We start from the raw sequence: 20928 nt of genomic DNA on the forward strand, positions 1-20928 counted from the left end.
TCAGGAGGTTTTCAACGGGGTTCAGTGCAGTGGGATTTTAATTGTGTCCAGATCTGTATTTGCACTAGAAACTTGTGTTTTGTGTGTTTGCAGTGTCGCACTTTTGCTGCAAATATAATCTTCACTGGGAAACGGTTGAAGACGATGGATTTATTAACCAATAAAAAGAAGGAATATCTGAAAGCTGAGGGAATGTTCAGGTCACATTATGACAGACTGGCTTGGAGCCAGATTTACGACTTGACTGCAGGTGTTCACATCTCAAGTGTTTGTTATTTTTATGTCGTTCTTAACAAGGTGACGGCAGCTCAGCAAATGAGACGCATATTCTACAAATCCCTGATCAAATCTCTGTAAAATACATATGAGGAAATATTTTTCTCTAGGAGCTGCTTTTAATTAGCAGCTTTAACAGCTTCCAGCCATCACTTTCTCCAACATTATTCTCTCCTTATAAAAGCACGTCTTGCGTGGGCCACAATTACTTCCCAGTCGATGCTTTAGCATTCCTGGATGGCAGCGGAGCTCTATTGATTTGACTTGATTGAGCTGTTAAATAAATTTGGACCCAGACGTAATCCAATTTTGCTGCTGTCCTCAGCCTCTCTTGGCTGGAAATTGGCAGCGTCGTCACACAACCTGAAGTTTGGGTTAAAGTGACGGCCTTGAACACACACACACACACACACACACACACACACACACACACACACACACACACACACACACACACACACACACACACACACACACACACACACACACACACACACACAGAGAGAGAGTGAAGCCATGGGCCAACTCGCCACACACAAGAAATTAACACTTGGCCTCACCAACAGCTGCTCATGTGAGAGGAATTCAAAATCACTCTGAACGTATCAAGCAAGAGAAATTCATTATTTGAAATTATTTAATCACAGTAATTTCAAATGCTGACCTTGTCAAATTTTTTGGAAATGCTTTTATTGTTCTGCAAGGTCAAGCTCATCATGACCCCTTTTCTGCTTGCTGAAATTCGCCGTTCTTACTCGTCAGTCTCCTCCTGAAAAGCCTTTCTGAGTCGTTGTTTAGCTCTCGTTGATTGGTTGGACGTTCAGGCAGTGAGAAGACCGCTCAGCGGGCGGTAATTTCAGACACTGGACATTCGGCGCATGCTTCAGCACTCGGTGTGCCAGGCTCTCATTTGTATGTGCACACAAATAGAGCGGAGGAATCCACTCTACATATGCCAATTCAGCAGTACTTGCCTCTTGGGTGAAGGAGAAATTCAGCAAATGTACGAGACTGCCTACTTGAGTGAAATTGGAAGGCAATTGGACTCTTTCACAAACTGAAATACTACCAGGGAGTCATCAAGATTAGATGAAATATTCTGTCTGCATGGCAATTTCGCTTGTTACCCTTATAGGGCGGGTATAATGCGGTGATTGCTGGGTATATTCACAACCATGAAATGTTTGGCGGTTTGAAGTATACACTGCTTATTTCTGGGATTTCATGTTGAAGCTCAGAATCGTTTCTGTCCATGAACTCTGAATATTTTTGCATGTAAAGTTGCTTGATAAAACTCGACCATCCATAGCAGAAATACATGCAGATACTCTTTTACAATAAAACTAGCTGCAGATTGTTCTGCAATTATCATTTATGACTGAATACAGATTTCTAGAAATGCACTTTTTTTTATAGACGTCTTGTTTATAAAAGTACAAAGGTCCAACATTTGAGCTTACACTTACCTCACCAGACAGTGACATGACTCCCAACTGGGCTGTGATTTGTCAGGTTTCTTCCCTTTAAATGGAAATATGATGCAATTTATTTCCAAATTCCCAGTGAGAAATTCAAGAAAATCTCCTGAAGTTGGAATTCAAACTGGGAAAGTGAAAGCTCACCAAGACATCCAGAGTCCAGAATCCAAAATGGCCACTTTAGGTACAGCACAAAGTGGAAACTTCAGGTATAAACATTTGGATTTTTTGTTTGTAGCATTTTTTTTATTTATTTGTTACTTATTACAACATTTTAAACTAATATTTTAAAATATAATTGTAGCTTCAAATTCTAAAATTTTAAAGACTAAAATTTAAGGCTGTAGTGATAAAATAATCTCACGATACAATACGATATATATTGCGATATTCAGCAAACAATACAATTCAATACACTTTTGCGATTTTCTGAAAGATTTTAGAGGGACAGAGTGATTTTGGTGACATTTTGTGACTGTTATGGAGTTGGACTGAATGAATTTAACTGAAAACTGATTAAAAGCACCAGCTACACCATACCTGGCTCTGGTTGGACACAGACTTAAAGTCGACAGCTGGACAAAATGAATCAAAGAAGTGGTGAGAAAACATGTTTATTTTAATTGAAACAGTACAAACTGTAGCTTACATGCATTTGTAAAGTAAATAAAGTGCACCAAGTACCTGCTCTGAATAGTTTGATACCTTTTTAACCTTCACTTAACATCTGAAGGAATCACTCTAAGCCTGATGACCTAATCACTCTCCCGGCGAAGCAAGCAGTGAGGGAGCAAGATGACAGATGGATGTTACGATACTTACGGATGAATATCGATTTTTTTCTAGGAAAGAAAATGTCGATATATATCGCAAAATTGATATTATTACACAGCCCTACTAAAATAAAAAAAATTAAGACAAATGGATGATTTTACAAAATTATAAATTGAATCAAAAGAAACACTGTCAAATTATAATTTTCGACATTAAGCTTATGAAACCAATACTTAAAATAAGTAGTTCACATAAATATGTCAGAACAAAGTAAAATGCTTAAAATAACAATATTTAGTGTTTACAATTTATTCACTTGATCTCCACGTGGCATAAAACAAAGCTTGTGTATAAACAAGAGGTCTCACTTTGACATAAACTCTAAGTGTGCCTGTGTGTTCAGTGAAGTTACTCGCTTCACTGAACACATTTTACTCAAGGCTTGTGATAGTTTATAATTACTCAAAAGTAAAAAGTGTAGTGCAGTAAGTATATTTTTTCTGAAAAGTTACTCAAGTAAATGTAACTAGTTACTACGCAGATATGTTGGAAAACATTCAAGTTGTTCTTCAAATTTCAGTATTTTTCACCACAAAGCTTCTTATTTTGTTTGTTTAATTTTATTGTTGTAGTATTTTTTCTGGATAAAATCGGCTCAGCAGGCATATGAGTGCCTTAATAATCTCCAAGTAACAAAACCAATTCATACAGTATGTTTGGTTGTTCGCATCATCTAATCATGTCTACATGTGATTAAAACCTCGTCTTCCTTTCATCTCAGCTGGTTTTTGACAGCAAAGTTTATTTCTGGAGTCCCGCTGATGGTCTCCGCTCCAGCCTGGTACTTATAGTTCTCCTCAGCTCCCTACAGTTGTACGTACAGTAAAATTTATGCCTATTAGGTGCTGCTGGGTCTGACTGGTGCCGCTCTGATTGGACAAGAGCAGCAGGCGGAAATCTCCTGCGTACATCCTCAAAGCGCCTCTGTAGCTTTGTCGCTGGCAGAGGAGTTTGGAAGATGTTTTTAGAGGTTAAATCTCATCTCTGTGCAGAATATTGCAGCCACATTAGCATATAAATGTGCTACTTGTGAGCTGCATGTTTAATATGAGCAGGATTTAAAAGTATAATCGTACACAAAGTGATGATGTGGCAGTGAATGGGACAAACACAAGACAGGGGAGGTGTGCTGATGAGCGGCACCACCTGCCTTTCTGCGTTGAACCCGAGTGTGTGTGCGTGCCGAATGTTCGAAGAGATAAAGTAAATGTGTGTGTGCGTGTGTGTGTGTGTGAGAGTCTTTACCTGCTTGCCTGCCTGTGTGAATGACAGAACAATCAGAGGTTGGCTCAACAGGAGACATATACACACCATAACTAAACTTCATTCTCACCCCGCCTCCCCAGAAACCAAAGCAGAAAGACTGGCATCCTCCTGACGGCTTCATCCTGGGCCTGTGGACTTTAATCCTGCTGGTGTTTTTCAAGACCTACGGTGTTAAACATCTAAAGCACATCTTCTAAGGATCCGGCGCAGACGCAGCTGGACGTCCCAGAACCCGGGGAGTCGCTCCTGAAGGGGCATTTGGGAAGCAGCTGCAGTTTGTGATGGGCTTTTATACCTGAATGTGGGAAGATGAGCAACAGAAACTACTGATTTGTATGAAGCTCCATAAACTATTGGTGCCTTTTTTTATGTTTTAAAGCTGCAATATGTAACTTTTATAAATATATATATTTTCCATCTTTAATAAAACTGTCACCATGTCGTGACAGGATAAGACAGATAATCTGTGAAAAGAAATCTAGTTTTTCCACTGGCTGCATCAGCTCCTACTGTGGTCTGCAAAAATGCGCAGTCAAAAACAACCAATCAGAGGCAGGAGGCGGGTCTTAGTGCTGTCAATCATCCTCGTGTATGCTACTCAATGTGCTAAGGGTGGAAATAATGTTTTTGTTTTTCTGTTACGCGTGTTTTCTATTCTTACTGATATTTGTTTACTTTGGTGATTAGATTGTAAAATGTTAATCTTATATAAAATTTATCACTATTTACCATCTTTTGTTATTATACAAAAAACAAGATGGTGGAAAACCGTTACCTTACAGGAAAACCAGCAGCTATGCTAACTAGCCTTAGCATTCGTGGCAGGTTACGTGTGTTTTGCTAAGCTACAGCTTAGCATAAAAACAATTGTCAGGGGTAAACACAAGAGTGATTGACAGCGCTAGGACCCGCCCCCTGGCTCTGATTGGTTGTTTGACTGAGCGTTGTATTTCTGCAGTTTTTGTTTTTTGCAGATTATCCATTTGATTATCACAAAAATAATTGTAATAAACAAGTTAAAAATATATATTTTTATAAAAGTTACATACTGCAACTTTAATTGTAATTGTGTAATATGATGTATATTAGCAAGATCTCCTAAATGTTTCCTTGAGCGTCTGTCGGCAATGTTTCCCAAAGGAACAAATCAGCAGCTGTAGCTTTTGTTGAGGCTCAAACTCCTAGTAAATATTCTTAATATAATAAATGTGTCTTACCAATCTGATGTCTAACTTTATATCCTTTACATTACCTAAATGGGTAATATTTTACAAATATTTAAATTTCAGCGCAGCATGTTCAGGTTAACATGCAGAATCAGCACTTTATGCTGGATTAGCTGCTTCATTGATATTTGGAAACCTGTGAACTATTGACATGGTTCACAGTGTTATTGCATGTAAATAAATGAATAAAACAAACCAAAATTTATAAAAACTACAGTCTGTGAACGTCTGTGCATTTCCTGGTTTTCTACTCTTATAGAAAACATATTTATGTCCTGCTATTAATTGTCAGTGACATTGTAAACTTTGTGAAAACAGCTGACTAAGCGCTCTTGGAAATTTTTGAAAATCTGGATCTTGCTACTGTCTTGTAAAAGTAACTGAGGATCTTATGTGACAGAGCAACACAAAGTAACTCATAACAGAGGAGAGGATGGAGTAACAGAGAATGTTAAGCACAAGAATAAAATGATAATATTAGGAGAGTAAAGTCCGTTAATGAGAACATCGTTTTACTGTACGACTTTATTCTTGTCATTACAGTTTTTTCTTAGTCTGGCCCTTTTACTCCGTGGTATAAAGAAAGTGGTGGAAAGTTGTGTGTTAATTTTTTCCCCAGGTTTTCTAAACTTTCTACCTCTACAAAAATAACTGGAGGTCAGTCAGATATGATCCAGAGGGATTCTGAACTTTAGTTTTCGAGTTTTACATTGACGTTAGGATTTAGGTCTGGACTTTGACTGAGCCATTAGCTGTATGTTTAGTTAATTTGGACGTCCGCCACAGCCTCCGGTCGGCTGTTTGTTCAAACTCTTTACACTTTTAAATGATGGATTGAACATTTAGGATTTTATTTTCTAACTTTACTTGAAACGGCTCCATAACTTCTTCTCTGCCGTGTTCCTTCATGATGCCGTTTGTTCGCCAACGTTCTCCGTCTAGATTATTTGATCTAATAATTTAAATGGTTGTGTTGTATTTATTTAGAGCTTTTAGACACAAACTCACTTTTTGCATTTTTATTAGTATGAAATTTATAAAAACATATTTCCTCTTGTTTTTCGCTACTTTTTGTTGCTCTGTCACATAAAATCCCCATAAAATATGTAAAAGTTTTGTTATATGTGTGAACAATTTTTCAAAAACTGTACTTAAGTTTGCTTTTGTTTTATTTTGTTTTCTGGTTAAATGTTCAGCCGTTTTTCATCTATTTCCCTTGTTCTGTTCCTCCATATTTTTCTGTCGCATGCAGAGTTTTGCTCCTCAGTTGCACCGACATGCTTTATAATGCACTGAACTGAGTCTGCAGATAATGTAATTTATTTGGAGAGCGCGTTGCCCCGCATATTTCAGCTGCAGCAGCCTATTTGTTTAAGTGCTACTCTGACTGTCTGCCGGGTCCCAGAAGGAAAAACACGCTGATTGGTCGTGAGTGGGCCGTGGGGAGATTAATGCAGGGGTCCAAAGTGCGGCCCTGGGCCGGTTTGCGGCTGGTGGAATGATTCTGTGTGGCCGCTGTCCACAATTCAAGAACATCAGGTTTATTTCAGCGTATTGGTATGCTTAGAGCAAACTAAAGTAAAATGCTGCAGACAAACTAGAATAGTCGTAAAATATGAATAGTTTGTGTTGCTCAAATTTTCTATTTTATCAACCAGATGTTTTGCTTTCATTTTAATTTGACAGCATATAACTCCACAACCAACCAGCAACTTTTACTCAAAAGTAGAATTGGAGCACATCCCTTCATTAAAGAGATTTAAAGCTGCAGCATGAAGCTTATTTTATATCTTCTTTTTTTTACACATTTGTTGAAACTGTAACTGTCGTGACAGTTTAGTTTGACACAGAAAAAACCGAGCTCCTCCACCTTCTCCCGCTGCTAACTAGAAACAACTAATCAGAGCCAGGAGGCGGGTCTTAGTGCTGTCAATCAACCTCTCCATCACCCACTTGCGCTCTTCTACACTGCAGCTAGCATAGCATGCTAACTAGCCTGCCGTTTATCTGACCAATAACGGCAGATAAACCATCATTAGCATTTTTAGCAGGATTATATGAGGTTGATTGACAGCGATAAGACCCGCCTCCTGGCTCTGATTGGTTGTTTTTGGTTCATTTCTTTACATGGCAGTAGCAACTCAGGCTGAAGATGGAGGAGAATCATCTTTTCACGGATTATCTGTCTCATAAACTGTCATGGAATGGTGACGGTTTCAACAAATATGTAAAAAGCATATTTTTAAAGAAGGTTTTAAGAAGAAAAAGAGATACTTGTATCTTGCAGCTTAGAATACATCTAAAATAATTAACAGATTCCTTCTGTATAGACATCAGATTGTTTTGCATTTTTCATAACAGATAAACATTTTTGTGTCCCGCTGCTTCTTTTGACTTTAGTTCGGACACCCCTGGCTTTAACGTCACACCAGTTTGTTTACACTCCATTACACTCCTTTTACCTGCGACTCACTGATGAAGGATAACAATCCGACGCCTCACCAACCTGCAAAAACACAAAATATTAACCAAGTATTTCTGGTCAACTTTCTAGTGCAAACATCTTGGTGCACTTGGGGGAAAAAAACACAAAACTAACTTCAACAAGACATAGGAGCTTGATTTAAATAAATACTAAATATTGATTTTTAAAAAATTTGTCCCATTGGCTGATTATTTAACTTATAACAAGGGGAAAATGTTTTATAGTGAAATAATCTGCCAGTGGAACTAGTACATTTTCATCATTATTAAGAAATGATTGACTTTAACAAGCTGATACATCTTGCTGAAAACGTTCTTGTAAGTTAGTTTTGTCTTATTTGACATGTACTAAGCTGTTTGCACTAGAATCTAGACTGAAACTACTTGGTAAGATTTAGTGTTTTTGCAGTGGTCTGACCCGTCCTGGTTTCCATTCACTAAACTTGAGTCCGTGTTGCAGCATTCATTAGCTCCTCTGCTGCTGATTGTGTTTTTGGTGATGCTTTTCTCCAGCCAGTCTGCATCTCTGTGCTCCAGCGATTCCGCCAGAGACCAACCGGCTCTCCCGAATGAATCTTCCCTCCGTGACGTTGATTCTTTGGCCTTTTCCACCGGTGCAACCGCTCTGCATTAGGATCGTTGTTTGGCAGAGGGACTGAAGGCGGATGGATCGAACCGGAGGTAGTTTATCTTCGCTCCTTGGCCGCGCTCCGCCCATCGGCCGCCCGCTGCCACTCTTCCTCGGGGCTGAAATGGAAAATGGATGAAGCTGGAAATGAAACTGTATGTACGGAAAGGCAGCTGCTGCGTCAGCCACACTGTGTACCTTTTCTTTCTTATGCATTATTTATACAACACTTATTTCTTCTCCTTTTTCTTATTTCCTGTAATCCCTTTTTAGTCTTTCTTCCGTATTTGGTGGGAGAACGTGGTGCGTGAAGCCCTGGTTGAAAAAACAAAACCAAAAATCTGAATAAATAAGGTACATTTTTAAAAAACGAATTGGCTTGATGCTCTATAATTCCTAAAAAAAATGTCTGGACTCTTTTTAGATGCAGCTGAGATACAAATTAAGAATAAAAACATTCAAAAAGTGGATTTTATGTCACACTTTGTACACTAGTTATACGCTAATTTAGACCAAAGCAAACAAAATAAAACCAGTTTTCAGATGAGTGTTTTTGCAATGACTTCACAAAATGTCACCATACCCCATGCTGGAGGACAAACGGTGAGCGTAACCATGGTTACTGATGCTGTAATACTGGAGAAAATAATTATCAAAAGCTGAAATTATGGAAAGAATGAGGTTTTTAAATAGGAAATATAATTGAAGGCCCATACCAGAAGCCAAAGATGTAGTCTGTTTATGTTTCAGAACATTTAATACATCAATATGTGGAGCTTGGCATGATTTTCTTTTCCTTTTTTTAAACTATTGGCAAGTACTGCCCACAAGCTTTTAATCTGAAAACCTTCAACTCATCCACAGGCTGCATTGCAGTGAGCCTAAATTAAACATGCAGCCAGCTGTGTCCGTGGTCTAACACATTATTTACAAGCAGTTCTGATAGATGCTACGTCTGTAAAAGTTTTATGATGTCCAAAAATCAACAAGCCAATCTTCTGTCAGGAGAAACAGAGACTCGCTGGCTGTGAAGTGATCTGAGCTGATGGCGACACGGTGAGGTGTTGAGTCATGTCAACCCTCCAACCCTGTCGTCTTTGTCTTGGTAATTGTTGTTCAATCAAACTGATTTGTGGCGGTAAATGATCAAATGTTTCATGGCGTCTCTTTTGTCTCTGATTGCCACGTTTTGCTGCAGCCCAGAAACTTTATTTTGGATTAAAACGTCTTGGTGGCGTTGCTACGACGTCCCTCAGAAAAGTTACTGATCTACAATCGCTGCACTGTAAAATGAGCATAAATATTTTGATTTTAGTCTCTCCAATTGCTTTGGGGACTGGGCATAATCTTTTTTTTTTTTTTTTACCATAAATATTAAGATCTTATAAGTCCTTAAATCAGCGGTGTCCAAACTGTGGCTCTGGGGACAATTGCGTCCCTTGCAAGGTTTGTGTGTGGTCACAATCTCAATTAAAGAATGAGACAAATTTTCACACAGAAAGACACAATTTACATTTTTTGTAGAAGAAGGTTTTGCTGAAATTAAAAAAAAAAGTCAAAGTGGAAAATATCCTATTTTAAAATGTTTTTTCTTTCATTGACCAAGTTTTTTTTCTTATTTTATTTAATATAAAGTAGGACCACAAACATCCAGCAACATTTACTAAAGTGAAGACTTAGCTCATTCATCCATTAATGTTGGCAAAATATAAATGTTTGAAGAAAAAGTCATTCCCTAATTCTCTAATTATTGTTTTTTCTCTTTTTGAAAGAAAAAAAGAAACAATAGGAAATCATAAAAAATACATGGAAAATAAAGAAAGAAGCCCACAAACAAGTGACACCATTTTTTAATATCTCAGATGTACAAAGATAAACAAAAATCTAAATTGGTGGTTTGCTTTATTAAAGTATTTCAAACTTGATGCATTACTCAGCAAGTAAAAACAAAATAGCTAAACTATTTAAACAAAAACCCACTGAATTGTTTTTATATATTTATCCTGCAAGTACTGCGAACTTGGCCAAAAGTTTAGAGGTCAGTCAAAAAACTGTAATCAAAATTCTGAGACGTATTCTCTGTCCTTCACTCTAAGGTCGCTTCTTTTTGCGGATTATCTTTGACATCTGTGGAAAATGACGGCACATTTTTACTGCAGAGCTCTGAGCTTCAGTCCTCAGCTGTTTTATGACTTGTGAGATAGGATCACGTCCTCAGTCTGAGGAGAAACTGTGACGTTAAACACTCTCTCATGGTGTGAGCACCTCCATCACTCTGCTGCTGCTCACTGCCCTGGCAGTCAGTGATGAGGGCAGCCATGTTGTAGAGGGAATATTGCAACTTAGAGGCTATGAGCTGATGAGCGGCAGAAAAATGCCACCTTTGGAGTAATTTTGCGACTGCAAGAATGTTACAAAATTCACCCTCCAGCAAGTGGAGCTGATGCAGATGGAAAGTTTTATAACATCTGGGATTAAATTGTAAATTGTAAAACCACATATTGTTTAAACAGAAAATGTTTTGTACAACAAAAGGGATTTCCCCCCCCCCATTTTTAGCTTTTAGTAATCATAGTAATTATGCCCATGAATACATAATTGGAGAAGCACGTTCATTAAATTTGGCTTTGTACAGTAAAGCTTTTTTTTTTTTTTTTAAACTGTCAGACTAAAAACATTCTTTACACCAACGAGAGGAAAAATATCTTTTTCAAACCTACAATAGTTTATTTCTTCTATAGTTTGTTTTACTAAAATATATATATTGCATGTTTAATTTATTGTCAGAGGAGTTAAAAATAAAATAATGATTCTTTTTCCCTGTAGGAGGAGAAAACATGGTGTTCTTTCAACTTCCTGGGTGCACAAGTGCTTGAAGATGAAAATATAACTCAAATAGACATAAATAGGCATCGGAGAAAGTTAGCCTGTTTGCGGAGTTGTTTTGTAGAGCAAAATCAGCTTCAGAAGCAAAAATATTAACAAAATGCCAGCTAACGCGCTATTGGTTGTTCTTTGCAAAGCAGCCAATCGAAAAACGCAATTTATCTTCCTTGCCGCTGATTGGCCGTACAACCAATGGCGGAAGTAAACAAGACTGAAGACGTTAGCTTCTCCGGTAAGGCTAAGACGATTTCCACCTTGCGTATTATTGAGTATTGAGTGATATTTGGTGTTTAAACTATTAAAATATGCATTTACACTTCTTTTTAGAGGACCACTAAAGTATTTGGGCATTTCGGCTGTTAGCAAGCTGCTACCGGAGACCCACTTTACATAATAATCTATCAGAAGTGTAGCAATTATTTTTGGTTTTTAAAAAGCAGTTAACGTTGTACGTTTTTTTTAAAATTTTAAATATATGTTAACTCTTCTGTCAACTTTTAAATCAAGGTTGTCCCACCACGCCTAGCGAAGACCCCGGTCATGTATGTAAAACTTCCCAGCAGAAATGCGCATTTTCGACAGCCTGGCACATGGCAACAGTTTTAATCTCCGTGGTTAATTTGTCCCAATCCACGATACCTGCTCTGGTTGGATTTGCATGTTAATCCCAGCAGAAGGTAGAGCACAACCCAATTTAGCAGTGATTAATTTTCAGGATGCAGGCTTTATTTATTCAGCTTCGCCTGAGGTGTGCAGCCTCGGACTGTTTTTGTTTTAACACCTCGCTTGATTAAAATATTTTCAGAGTAAAAATGATGTTTCATTATTTGTGGCTCAGCTGTGAGTGGCAGGTGGGTTAATCTTCTTAGTGTGCGCTTTGCATACAAACAAACACATTGTGCATGGAATTGCACATGCATTTGCTCACCGGATTAGCTGGGAATTTCATCATTTTTCAGGAAACTTCTAATTATTTTTACCTTTTCATCTCTTATATAGGTCAGGTTAATTTAGGCAATTATATCATTAGGATTGTAGATAAATACTGCTGGGATGTACATTTTCTAGGCCATGTTCTCACTTGTCCTAATAAAACTTTTGAAACAATTCAGAGCAGATATTTAAAAAAAAAACCTTGTAATGCGATCTGATAATTGTGCAGCCCTTATTTCAACATATATGTGACTTTTAAAAGATTCAAAGGACAGCGATGATTCTTTAGTCATTTTTCCAGCTCAGTGGGAAGCCCTAAATCATCCTAAATGCTAATGAAGGACATTTTATTGATCGAGTGAAGGCTCTACGACCTCATAATCGAGGTGAGGTGTCCCTCTGCTGTGCTTGATTACCCTTTGTTACCTTGATCTATGTGCCTTACATTCAGGCGGAAAGCCAGTTTGCTGCCATTTTTAAGCACAAAAACTGCTCACACACTGGGTTATGAACACGCCGGAGGATCTATTTGCAGCTCTTGGGAATAATGAGCGAGCCTTGTAGCTGCTGCCTGTCGTTCATTATTATTTCAGCATGACACAGCCCCATGTCACAACCAGATGGAAGGGGCAAGATTGAAAAGTAAAAATGGCAGCCGAGGGTGAAGGTGAGTCACTGGTTTCCTGTCCTGCTGATGAGAAAACGTTTTATGACTAAAAAGTCACAGTTAATACTTTATTTTCCCAACAATTATTCTTTCTCAGTTAATGCAACGTTTATGGATTGAAGAAAAATGAGACCAGCGTACGTACTTTCTTTGCATCACTTCACCGCCATCTCCAGCTTTTATTCTGCACTATGTCTTAGAAGTGTTCAAAAGTGTCCTTGGATATAGAAGCAGTAAAGAAAATGGCTTCAAATTACTCGAATCCAGCTGACAAACCTTTCATGCAGCTCTCGAAAAATAATTTAAATGCACAAGTGTTGATATAACCTTAAACTGTATCACGTTTTATTGAGATTTTATGTGACAGATTAACACGGAGCTGGAGGAATGATGCTTGTTCACTGCCAAAACAAAGAAATCTTACCAAGTAGTTTTGGTCTAGTTTATAGTACAAATATATTAGTATACTTGAAATGAGACAAAACTACTTCATAAATAACCTTTCAGCAATATGCAGGAGCTTGTTCAAAGTAAATAATCCCTGAATAATGATGAAAAAAATTATAGTTCCACTGGCAGATTTTTATAATTATAACGTGGGAAAAATGTGTTGTTATAAGTGAATAAAATGCCGGTGGAATCGGTACTTTTTCATCATTATTAAGGACTTTTTGACTTAAAACAAACCCTTATGTCTTGCTAAGGAGTTACTTTTGAGTTAGTTTTGTTGGGATATTTGGAAACACTTTATTTGAAGGGTTGTGCATAAGACTGACATGACACTGTCATAAACACGACATAACACCTGTTATGAACATGAAGTCTTTATGAATGTTTATGTCATGAAGTGTCATTCGGTAAATAATGACACTTTTATTGCAAAGTTGCTCTAAAAGTTGCATTGAAAGTCCATTAAAATGCCAACTTTGCATTAAATTATAATAATTTACGAAATCATGCGAAATTGGCATTTTTAATGGACTTTCAATGCAACTTTTAGAGCAACTTTGCAATAAAAGTGTCATTTACCGAATGACACTTCATGACATAAACATTCATAAAGACTTATTGATGTTTATGACATGTTATGTCATGTTTATGACAGTATCATGTCAGTCTTATGCACAACCCTTCAAATAAACTGTTACCAGATATTTTCTCAACAAACTAAATAAAAATTACTTGATAAGATTTTGTGTTTTTACATTGGTTTACAAATGAAAATCTAAATGAGATTTTTATTCAGCCTCTTTTATCCAGATACCCAAAAATAAAATTCAGCTCCTTACAAAATCACCCAGTTATTATGCAAAGGTTTTAAGACGAACATTGGGTTTCTCAAACTTGCCATCCAGAAATTTGGGCTTTATAGAATAAAAATGGCCACAAGAAGTCCAGGTCCAAATTAAAGGAAACGGTAAACATGTAGAATCAGAATCTCTGGTCAAATGAGACCAAAATATCACTTTTTGGTCTCGACACGTTATGCATGGAAGAAAACCTCAATCAATGTCCATGGTGAAGCACGGTGGTGGCAGCATGTTGGAGTAGTTCTGTTCAGTCCTGATTTGTTCTTTTTCTAAACCTTTTGTTAATTTTATTGATTGTGGCTTTGCAGTTTGGACAATTATTCCCTAAATGTCACAATTTCAAACTAAATATTTAGTTAACAAGTTGAATATTTAATTAACAAGCAATTTAGCTTCAAACTAAATTGTTTAGCATATTAAATATTGTTTCAAGCTAAATATTTAAGATGCTAACTTTCTAGCTTGAAGCTACATATTCAGCATGTTAGCTAAATATTTACCTTCAAATTAAATTCTTGTGAAATAAATATTTAGATGCAAACTTAATATTTAGCTTGTTAACTACAGACTTAGTTTGAAGCTGAATATGTGCTTATTAACTAAGTGTTTAGTTTGAAGGCCAGTATTTAGCTTGCTAACTAAAGGTTGAACCTCAAACTAAATATTTAATTGCTTGAGGCTAAATATTTAGATGGAAGCTAAACATTTAGCTTGCTAACTAAATAGTTGCCTTCAACTGAAATACTTAACTTGCAAAATAAATATTTAGCTTGAATCTAAATGTTTAGCTTGTTTACTACTTAGTTTGAATCTGAATATTTGGTTAACTAAATGCTTCTTTTTGAAGCTTAATGTTTAGTTTTCTAACTAAATATTTGGCTTCATGCTAAATATTTGACCTTTGAAATACATACTGAGCTTGAAACTACATTTTTAGCTTCCTAACTAAACATTTACCTTCTAATTAAACACTTAACATGAAGGTAAATGTTTAGTTGCTAAATATCCCAAATCCTTGCTGTTATTTTGCTGTGCAACTTTACAAACGCCGCCCCGTAGGATTCAGCACCAGCATGCAACATTAAAATAATGTCTCGTTTTCCCTGACTGACAACCGAGTTTTATTCATGAAGGAGACAAGAAAAATCGGGAGGAGTTCACATGTAACTCATAAAAAATCAATCCAGAGCAAGAGACGCTCAGTTTAACAAAAAAAAAAAAAGAGAAAAGCTGGTGTTTCTCCACCTGTCACACCTCTGTGAGGTGAGTCAGGCTGCAGCGGACGGACGGACGGATGCTGCTGCTGCACCTCTGCTCTCCATCTTTATCTCCTGCTTGCTTGGTGCCACCTGGCTGAGCTTTTACATGGAATCCAGCTTGTAGTTAAATAAATTGCACTATTAACAGCCGACTGGAGCCAACAAAAGACCTGCGATATAAACATACAGGAGAAGTGAAAACATCCAGCCGCTGTTCCACACCTGTCAGTCATCCCAGCTGCGCAGCGGCGCAGAGTTCGACTCGGCTGAACTCACAAAGCAGAGATGAAAGTCAGGGACGCGATTTATTTAACTGCTTTGAAAAGGATCGAGCCTTTTGTTGCTACTGCGTGACCTCTGCAACAAGTTTTTTACTGTTTGAAGCAACAGTTCACATGTTCAAAAGGTCAAATTTAAAACATTTATTTGTTTGAAATCTGTAGCTTTATTGATGTATTCAGGTGAAGTGACCTTGCAAAAGTATTTATGCACTCAAAACTTGTTCATCTCAAGTTAGGGCCATTGTGGACAGGAAAAAAAAGTCTATTTTAGCCAAGCAAAACCTCTGAAAATTGCTTGAAAAAAACTCAGATTTTGAGATTGTCAGAAAATTTCCAGGAAAAAAGTGGACTTTTCTGAGTTTGAAAAGACGAGAATTTGCTAGAAAAAAACAACTAATTTTGGGATTAATCTTAGAAATGTCAATTTTTTTCCCCCACAAAATTTCTGAGATTAAACTCAAAATTAGAATTTTTTCTAGCGAATTTTTGACTTTTCAAACTCAGAAATTTCCACTTTTTTGCTAGAAAACTTGAGTTTGAAGATTTGGAAAAACTCAGACATGTTCAAGAAAAATCTTGGAAAAGTATTGACTTTTGAAACTTAGAAATTTTCAAGTTTTTTCCAGAAAATTTCTGAATTTAAAATGTCAAAAATTTACAAATTACGCATCACTAACTACTGTAGTTCATCAAATAAAATCTCAGGGAAGTGCGTTGATGTTTGTGGTTTGAGGGGAATGAAAATTTCATCTCTGTCCTGTTCGGGTCTTTCAATCCGGGAAACTGTCCTCCAGTCTGTGTCTTCTGTGATCCCTCTGGTGAGAACACACACACACACACACATACACACACACACACAGATACACACACACATACACGCCAATGTTACCGACAGTGAACTATCAGGTTAACCTGCCAAGAGGGGACGTCCGTTTCTGGTCATTTGAAAAAGCAAAAACCCAATATAAAATTTACTTTTACGCCCTGTTGCCATAATACAACTTCAAATTTCACTTTTAATAATTAAAACAAAAAATGCCAACATGGGTCCTGGATCTGTGGGCTTTAGTGTTATTATTTAAATAAGTGTTTTCAATACAAATACCCTCAAAAAAATAAATTATGGCCACATTTGAAAATAAATATTGTTCTGAATGCCATTTCATGGCGGCATGAATTAATATCAAGGTCTGCAGCAGGAGAAAAACATTTATATTTTAAATTAGCTTTAATATGTTTTTTATTTTGTCTCAATATGGATAAGTTGCTCCTCTGACTATAATGATCCATAGTTGTTCTGCCTCTGTCGTTCTTTGCAGGGGCCCTTCTGGACAAAAGTTAAATGCTCCAGTCAGCACACAGTATGTGTCTATATTACTGTGGGGACTTTCCATTGACTTCCATTCATTTCTGCAGCCTAACCCTAACCATCACATACCTAACCTAACCTAATCAATACTCGATTCACACCGTAGTCTTAAACCTAACCCCTAACACAAACACAACATTTCTCCTTGTGGGGACCAGACTTTCATCCCCACAGGACCACTGGGTCCCCACAGTGGAATATGTCAGGAAAATAGTCCCCACAATACATCAAATACATGGCACACGCACACACACACACACACACACACACAAGCTTTCAGAGCGTTTGATGACGCTGCCTTCCAGGGTTTCAAACAGCTCTGAGCCGCATCATGTCCCTCCATGAATAAAACTCTGGCTGCAGCAAAGGCACTCCTCATCCATCTGTTTTTCCAGTTGTCCATCGGAGCGATTGGATCTCTAAAAGCTCATCCCAGCTCCATTGGCAGTCACGTAGTCTGCAGAACCACGGCGGCGGCTGCCGTTCCCGGCAGTGTCCGGTTGTCTGGGAGAGGCGGGGGGCTCCAGTCCGGCTGGAAGAAGTGGATGTCAAACGTCCTTGCCCAGTTGGCGAAGGCGCGCTTCTCCGTGATGAAGCGGTGGTGGCTGCCGCGCTTGCCGCGCTCGTGGGAGATGTACATGGCGCACTCGTCGGTCCCCCGCGGCTCGTAGTAGTGGTAGGGGACGGACTGGTGCTGAGGCTCCCTGCGGAGACGGAAACGGGCGACATTTAGGAGGATTTTAATGAGTTTCATTACATACCATGAAGCATTTTTCATTTCAAGGTGAAGGAGGATGGTTGGCTTTAATTTATCATTTGCTGAGCAGATAAGTTTAATTAGATTCATATTTAAAAGTGGCACTTTCATCCAAGCCTGAAATAAGAAAATTAAAAAAGTTTCACAGTTTAAACTTGATTATTAAAATATTGAAAGTGCACGGCTCATTTTTATAGCAGTTTTGACAGCTTTTTTTTGTTGTTGTTGCATTTTTATCAGTTAAGTTTTGTTTACACTTCAAATATATTAAAACACTTGAAATAAGAGAACTATCTCAAAAACTATACAAAACTAGTCTGTGATAGAAATTATTGACCAAAGTTAGTGATGTGCCAGTTATTTTAAATAAGTTTTTAGCCTTGATGTTTCAGCAGTTTTTCAGTTTTCTGGAAGTTTGTTCCAGATTAGATGAATATAAGAACTGAATGCTGCGTCTCTGTGTTTGTTTCCTTCTGCGTTACAATATGAATACATTTCCTTTGCTCTAAACTTTAAGCCTAATATTCATGTTTTGAAATAATTGTGAGGATTTTTCAGTTCAGCTTGTTAGCTAAGCAAGTTTCTCAAGTGATTTTTTCCCATCATTTAGTTGATTTCATTGTTGTTTTCTGAAAGCACTTCATTCGGGTTCTCATTAAATATTCATGAGACATTTCACCAATTTCTAAATTTCAGCATTTTCAGCAACATCAGTCATTCTCGCCATCATTTATCATCATATATTCATCTGTCTCCTGACATATAATACATACATTGCATATTCATACAGTCATCATTTTTCCTCTTATCTGATCATGTCTCTGGGTTTACCAGCTACTCTGGGCCTGAAGCTCGACCTCATCCCTCAAAACTGGGTTTCTACGTGTTTTAAACTGATCAAGCTGTCAAGATAACTACAATCACATCTCTCAAAATGCTGCAGCAGCAAGCAAAGGAGTGTGCTTCTGTTTGTGTGTCAAAATAGGAAGGTTTGTTATAACATCCAAGGTTTTATTTTAGTTAAAAGTGCCCTCTGTTTGTGCTCTCCACTTATAGTGAGTGGAGACTTTGAGGTGAATTAAGAAAGCTATTTTTCATTGCTTCCTTTTTTTTGTTTTTTTGCAAAGTCTGCTTCTGTTTTCTTATGAATCAGACTGGATTAAGATGAAACCTGTGGTTAAAAATGACTGGCACGTCACATGACGTCTGGCACCGAATTGTTTTTAGCCTCCAATCTCATCGTCACACTGCAAAAACCCCAAAAACGTATTTTAGTTTGATTTCTAGTGAAAATGTTTTGCCACATTTGAATTAAAAGAAGACTAACAAAAGTAGCTCTTCAGCAAAATAAATAAGGTTATTTTATGTCAATTCTTCACTATAGATACAAACAGTACTCGTTCCACTGGCACTGAAACAGGAACATAATCTGACAGTGGAGCTGGCAGATTATCTATATTAAGGTCTTATTTACTAAAATTTATTGCTGAAAAGTTACTTTTAAATTAGTTTTATGTGCCAAGATATTTGCACTACAAATCAGACCAAAAATACTTGGTAAAATTTCGTTTTCTTGCAGTGCCGTGACAGTAAATTAAAAGAAATAAACTGCAATAATGAGCCTGAACTGATTATGAGACAAACCTACAATTAATCCCAAATTAGACTGAGCCTTTAACTAATCTTTTAATTTTACAAACATGCTCCTTCTAACTGGAAGTAATGACGACATCAACTAACTCACCCACTCTTTGGTTACCTAGCAACTCACTCACTCTCTGGTTACCTAGCAACAACTTGTTGAGTAACTGCCACAGCAGCAGTTTAAGATTTCACCTCTGTGCTTCATAACTGCTTAAAAAAAACAAAAAAAAAACAGCAGCGCATAGTGAAAACTGTGGATAAAATATGAAAGGTCACACAACCAGTTCAGATATTTAAAACAAAACTAATCAATAATTATCAATAGACTGATAAGGAACGATTATCTTGTGACATTTTTTAGCCATATTGTCCAGCCCAATCACCAACTGTACAGTTTTTATCAAACGTAAATAACACAACACTTTTTTAATGCGACACCTTTTACATCTATTATTACCTTTGTGAGATGAGAGTTTCGTTTCCTACCATAAACAAACTCCTTCATAAATTTAAAGGGGGAGAATTATGTGTTATGTATTTTCCAGGCTTATAGTGCCATTTTATAGCACAACCAAGAAACCAAGTTACCTTCAGTTGTTATAAAAACTCTGTACATACCAGAAAGAACTGAAAAGAAACTTGACTTGCATCTGACGTTTTTCAATGAGCCTGTCTCTTTAAGAACCTCCTGCCCTTTCCAACACGTCCCTTTCATCTAGTCAACAAGCAACAATTCTCAACCATTGATGCCATTTAAAGCTGATTTTAGGAGCTTAGCGGTTGTGCAGTTCCACCAGGCGTTGCTGCTGCCACTAGTCTGGAGGAGTTTGGGGTAAATAGTCACAGAAATTCAACTCAGAACCACCAAACTTTGTGGCTCAAGCTGTTAAATTGCTGAACTGCTGTTAAGATAATGCTGCATTCTGTTTGCTTTGCAGGGAAATGTCAGTAAATCAGCTTGATTTAATGTGTCAGTGGAAAAGCTGTTTGAAACACATACTTTAAATGCACATCCAGTAAAATCTGCACACCTCAGTTGTCATGAGAACTACAACGGACCGCTGAGAGCAAGCAATTTCTGAAAGAAATGAAGCAACATTCCTCCTTCATGTCTGCTGGGATTGAATTTGTCCATAGACCTTAAATAAACAAAAAATATTTTAAAAAAAGACTTTAATCGACCTACGCCTGGGTCGAGGATATGCTGAACATTGAACAGTTTGTTCTCTTTTATTGAGAAATCTAATAAGGTTTGTTGCTTGCTCAATGAAACGGTCCAATTAAAGTTCTGGCTGAGATGAATGAGACGTGAGCTGCAAATCTAATCAATAAACTCCACTAACGAGGTGGGATGCCAGGAGTGAACCTGAGTTTGTAATGAAGTCCAGAGTTTCTGTAACATGGAAAAAATTTCATTTTAGATACGCTCTACAAATAAATCTGTAAATATGGGAAATTATTTACAAAATATTAGAAAAACATCCACAAGGACTGAACCGTGAATTAAAGTGTCAAATAAATGACATTTATTTTCCTTCAGCTTCTTTTAAAAGTAATTTTAAAATAAATGTATTGTACCTTTTTTCATTTAATCGGCTAAACAATCAATTAAACATCTTTCATTTTTAGG

At 37.3% G+C, this 20928-nt stretch overlaps 2 protein-coding genes across 2 annotated transcripts in view; one reads left to right on the forward strand and one right to left on the reverse strand.

The window, feature by feature from the left end:
• Window positions 1-8660, forward strand: part of pigk (phosphatidylinositol glycan anchor biosynthesis, class K) — a 43471-nt gene extending 34811 nt beyond the window's left edge. The window contains exon 11 of the mRNA XM_008434640.3: window positions 3935-8660. Within this exon, the coding sequence (XP_008432862.1) occupies window positions 3935-4051 (117 nt within the window). The 3' untranslated portion in view covers window positions 4052-8660. The remainder of the gene's footprint in view (window positions 1-3934) is intronic.
• A 6994-nt stretch (window positions 8661-15654) lies between these two features.
• st6galnac5a (ST6 (alpha-N-acetyl-neuraminyl-2,3-beta-galactosyl-1,3)-N-acetylgalactosaminide alpha-2,6-sialyltransferase 5a) overlaps window positions 15655-20928 on the reverse strand; it is a 71794-nt gene continuing 66520 nt past the window's right edge. Inside the window, exon 5 of the mRNA XM_081597969.1 lies at window positions 15655-17601. Coding sequence (XP_081454095.1) covers window positions 17346-17601 — 256 coding nt within the window. The 3' untranslated portion in view covers window positions 15655-17345. The remainder of the gene's footprint in view (window positions 17602-20928) is intronic.

The sequence above is a fragment of the Poecilia reticulata genome, chromosome 17 (genome assembly GCF_904066995.2).
Source record: "Poecilia reticulata chromosome 17, P_reticulata-male-v2, whole genome shotgun sequence".
In the NCBI taxonomy this organism is placed as follows: Eukaryota; Metazoa; Chordata; class Actinopteri; order Cyprinodontiformes; family Poeciliidae; genus Poecilia; species Poecilia reticulata.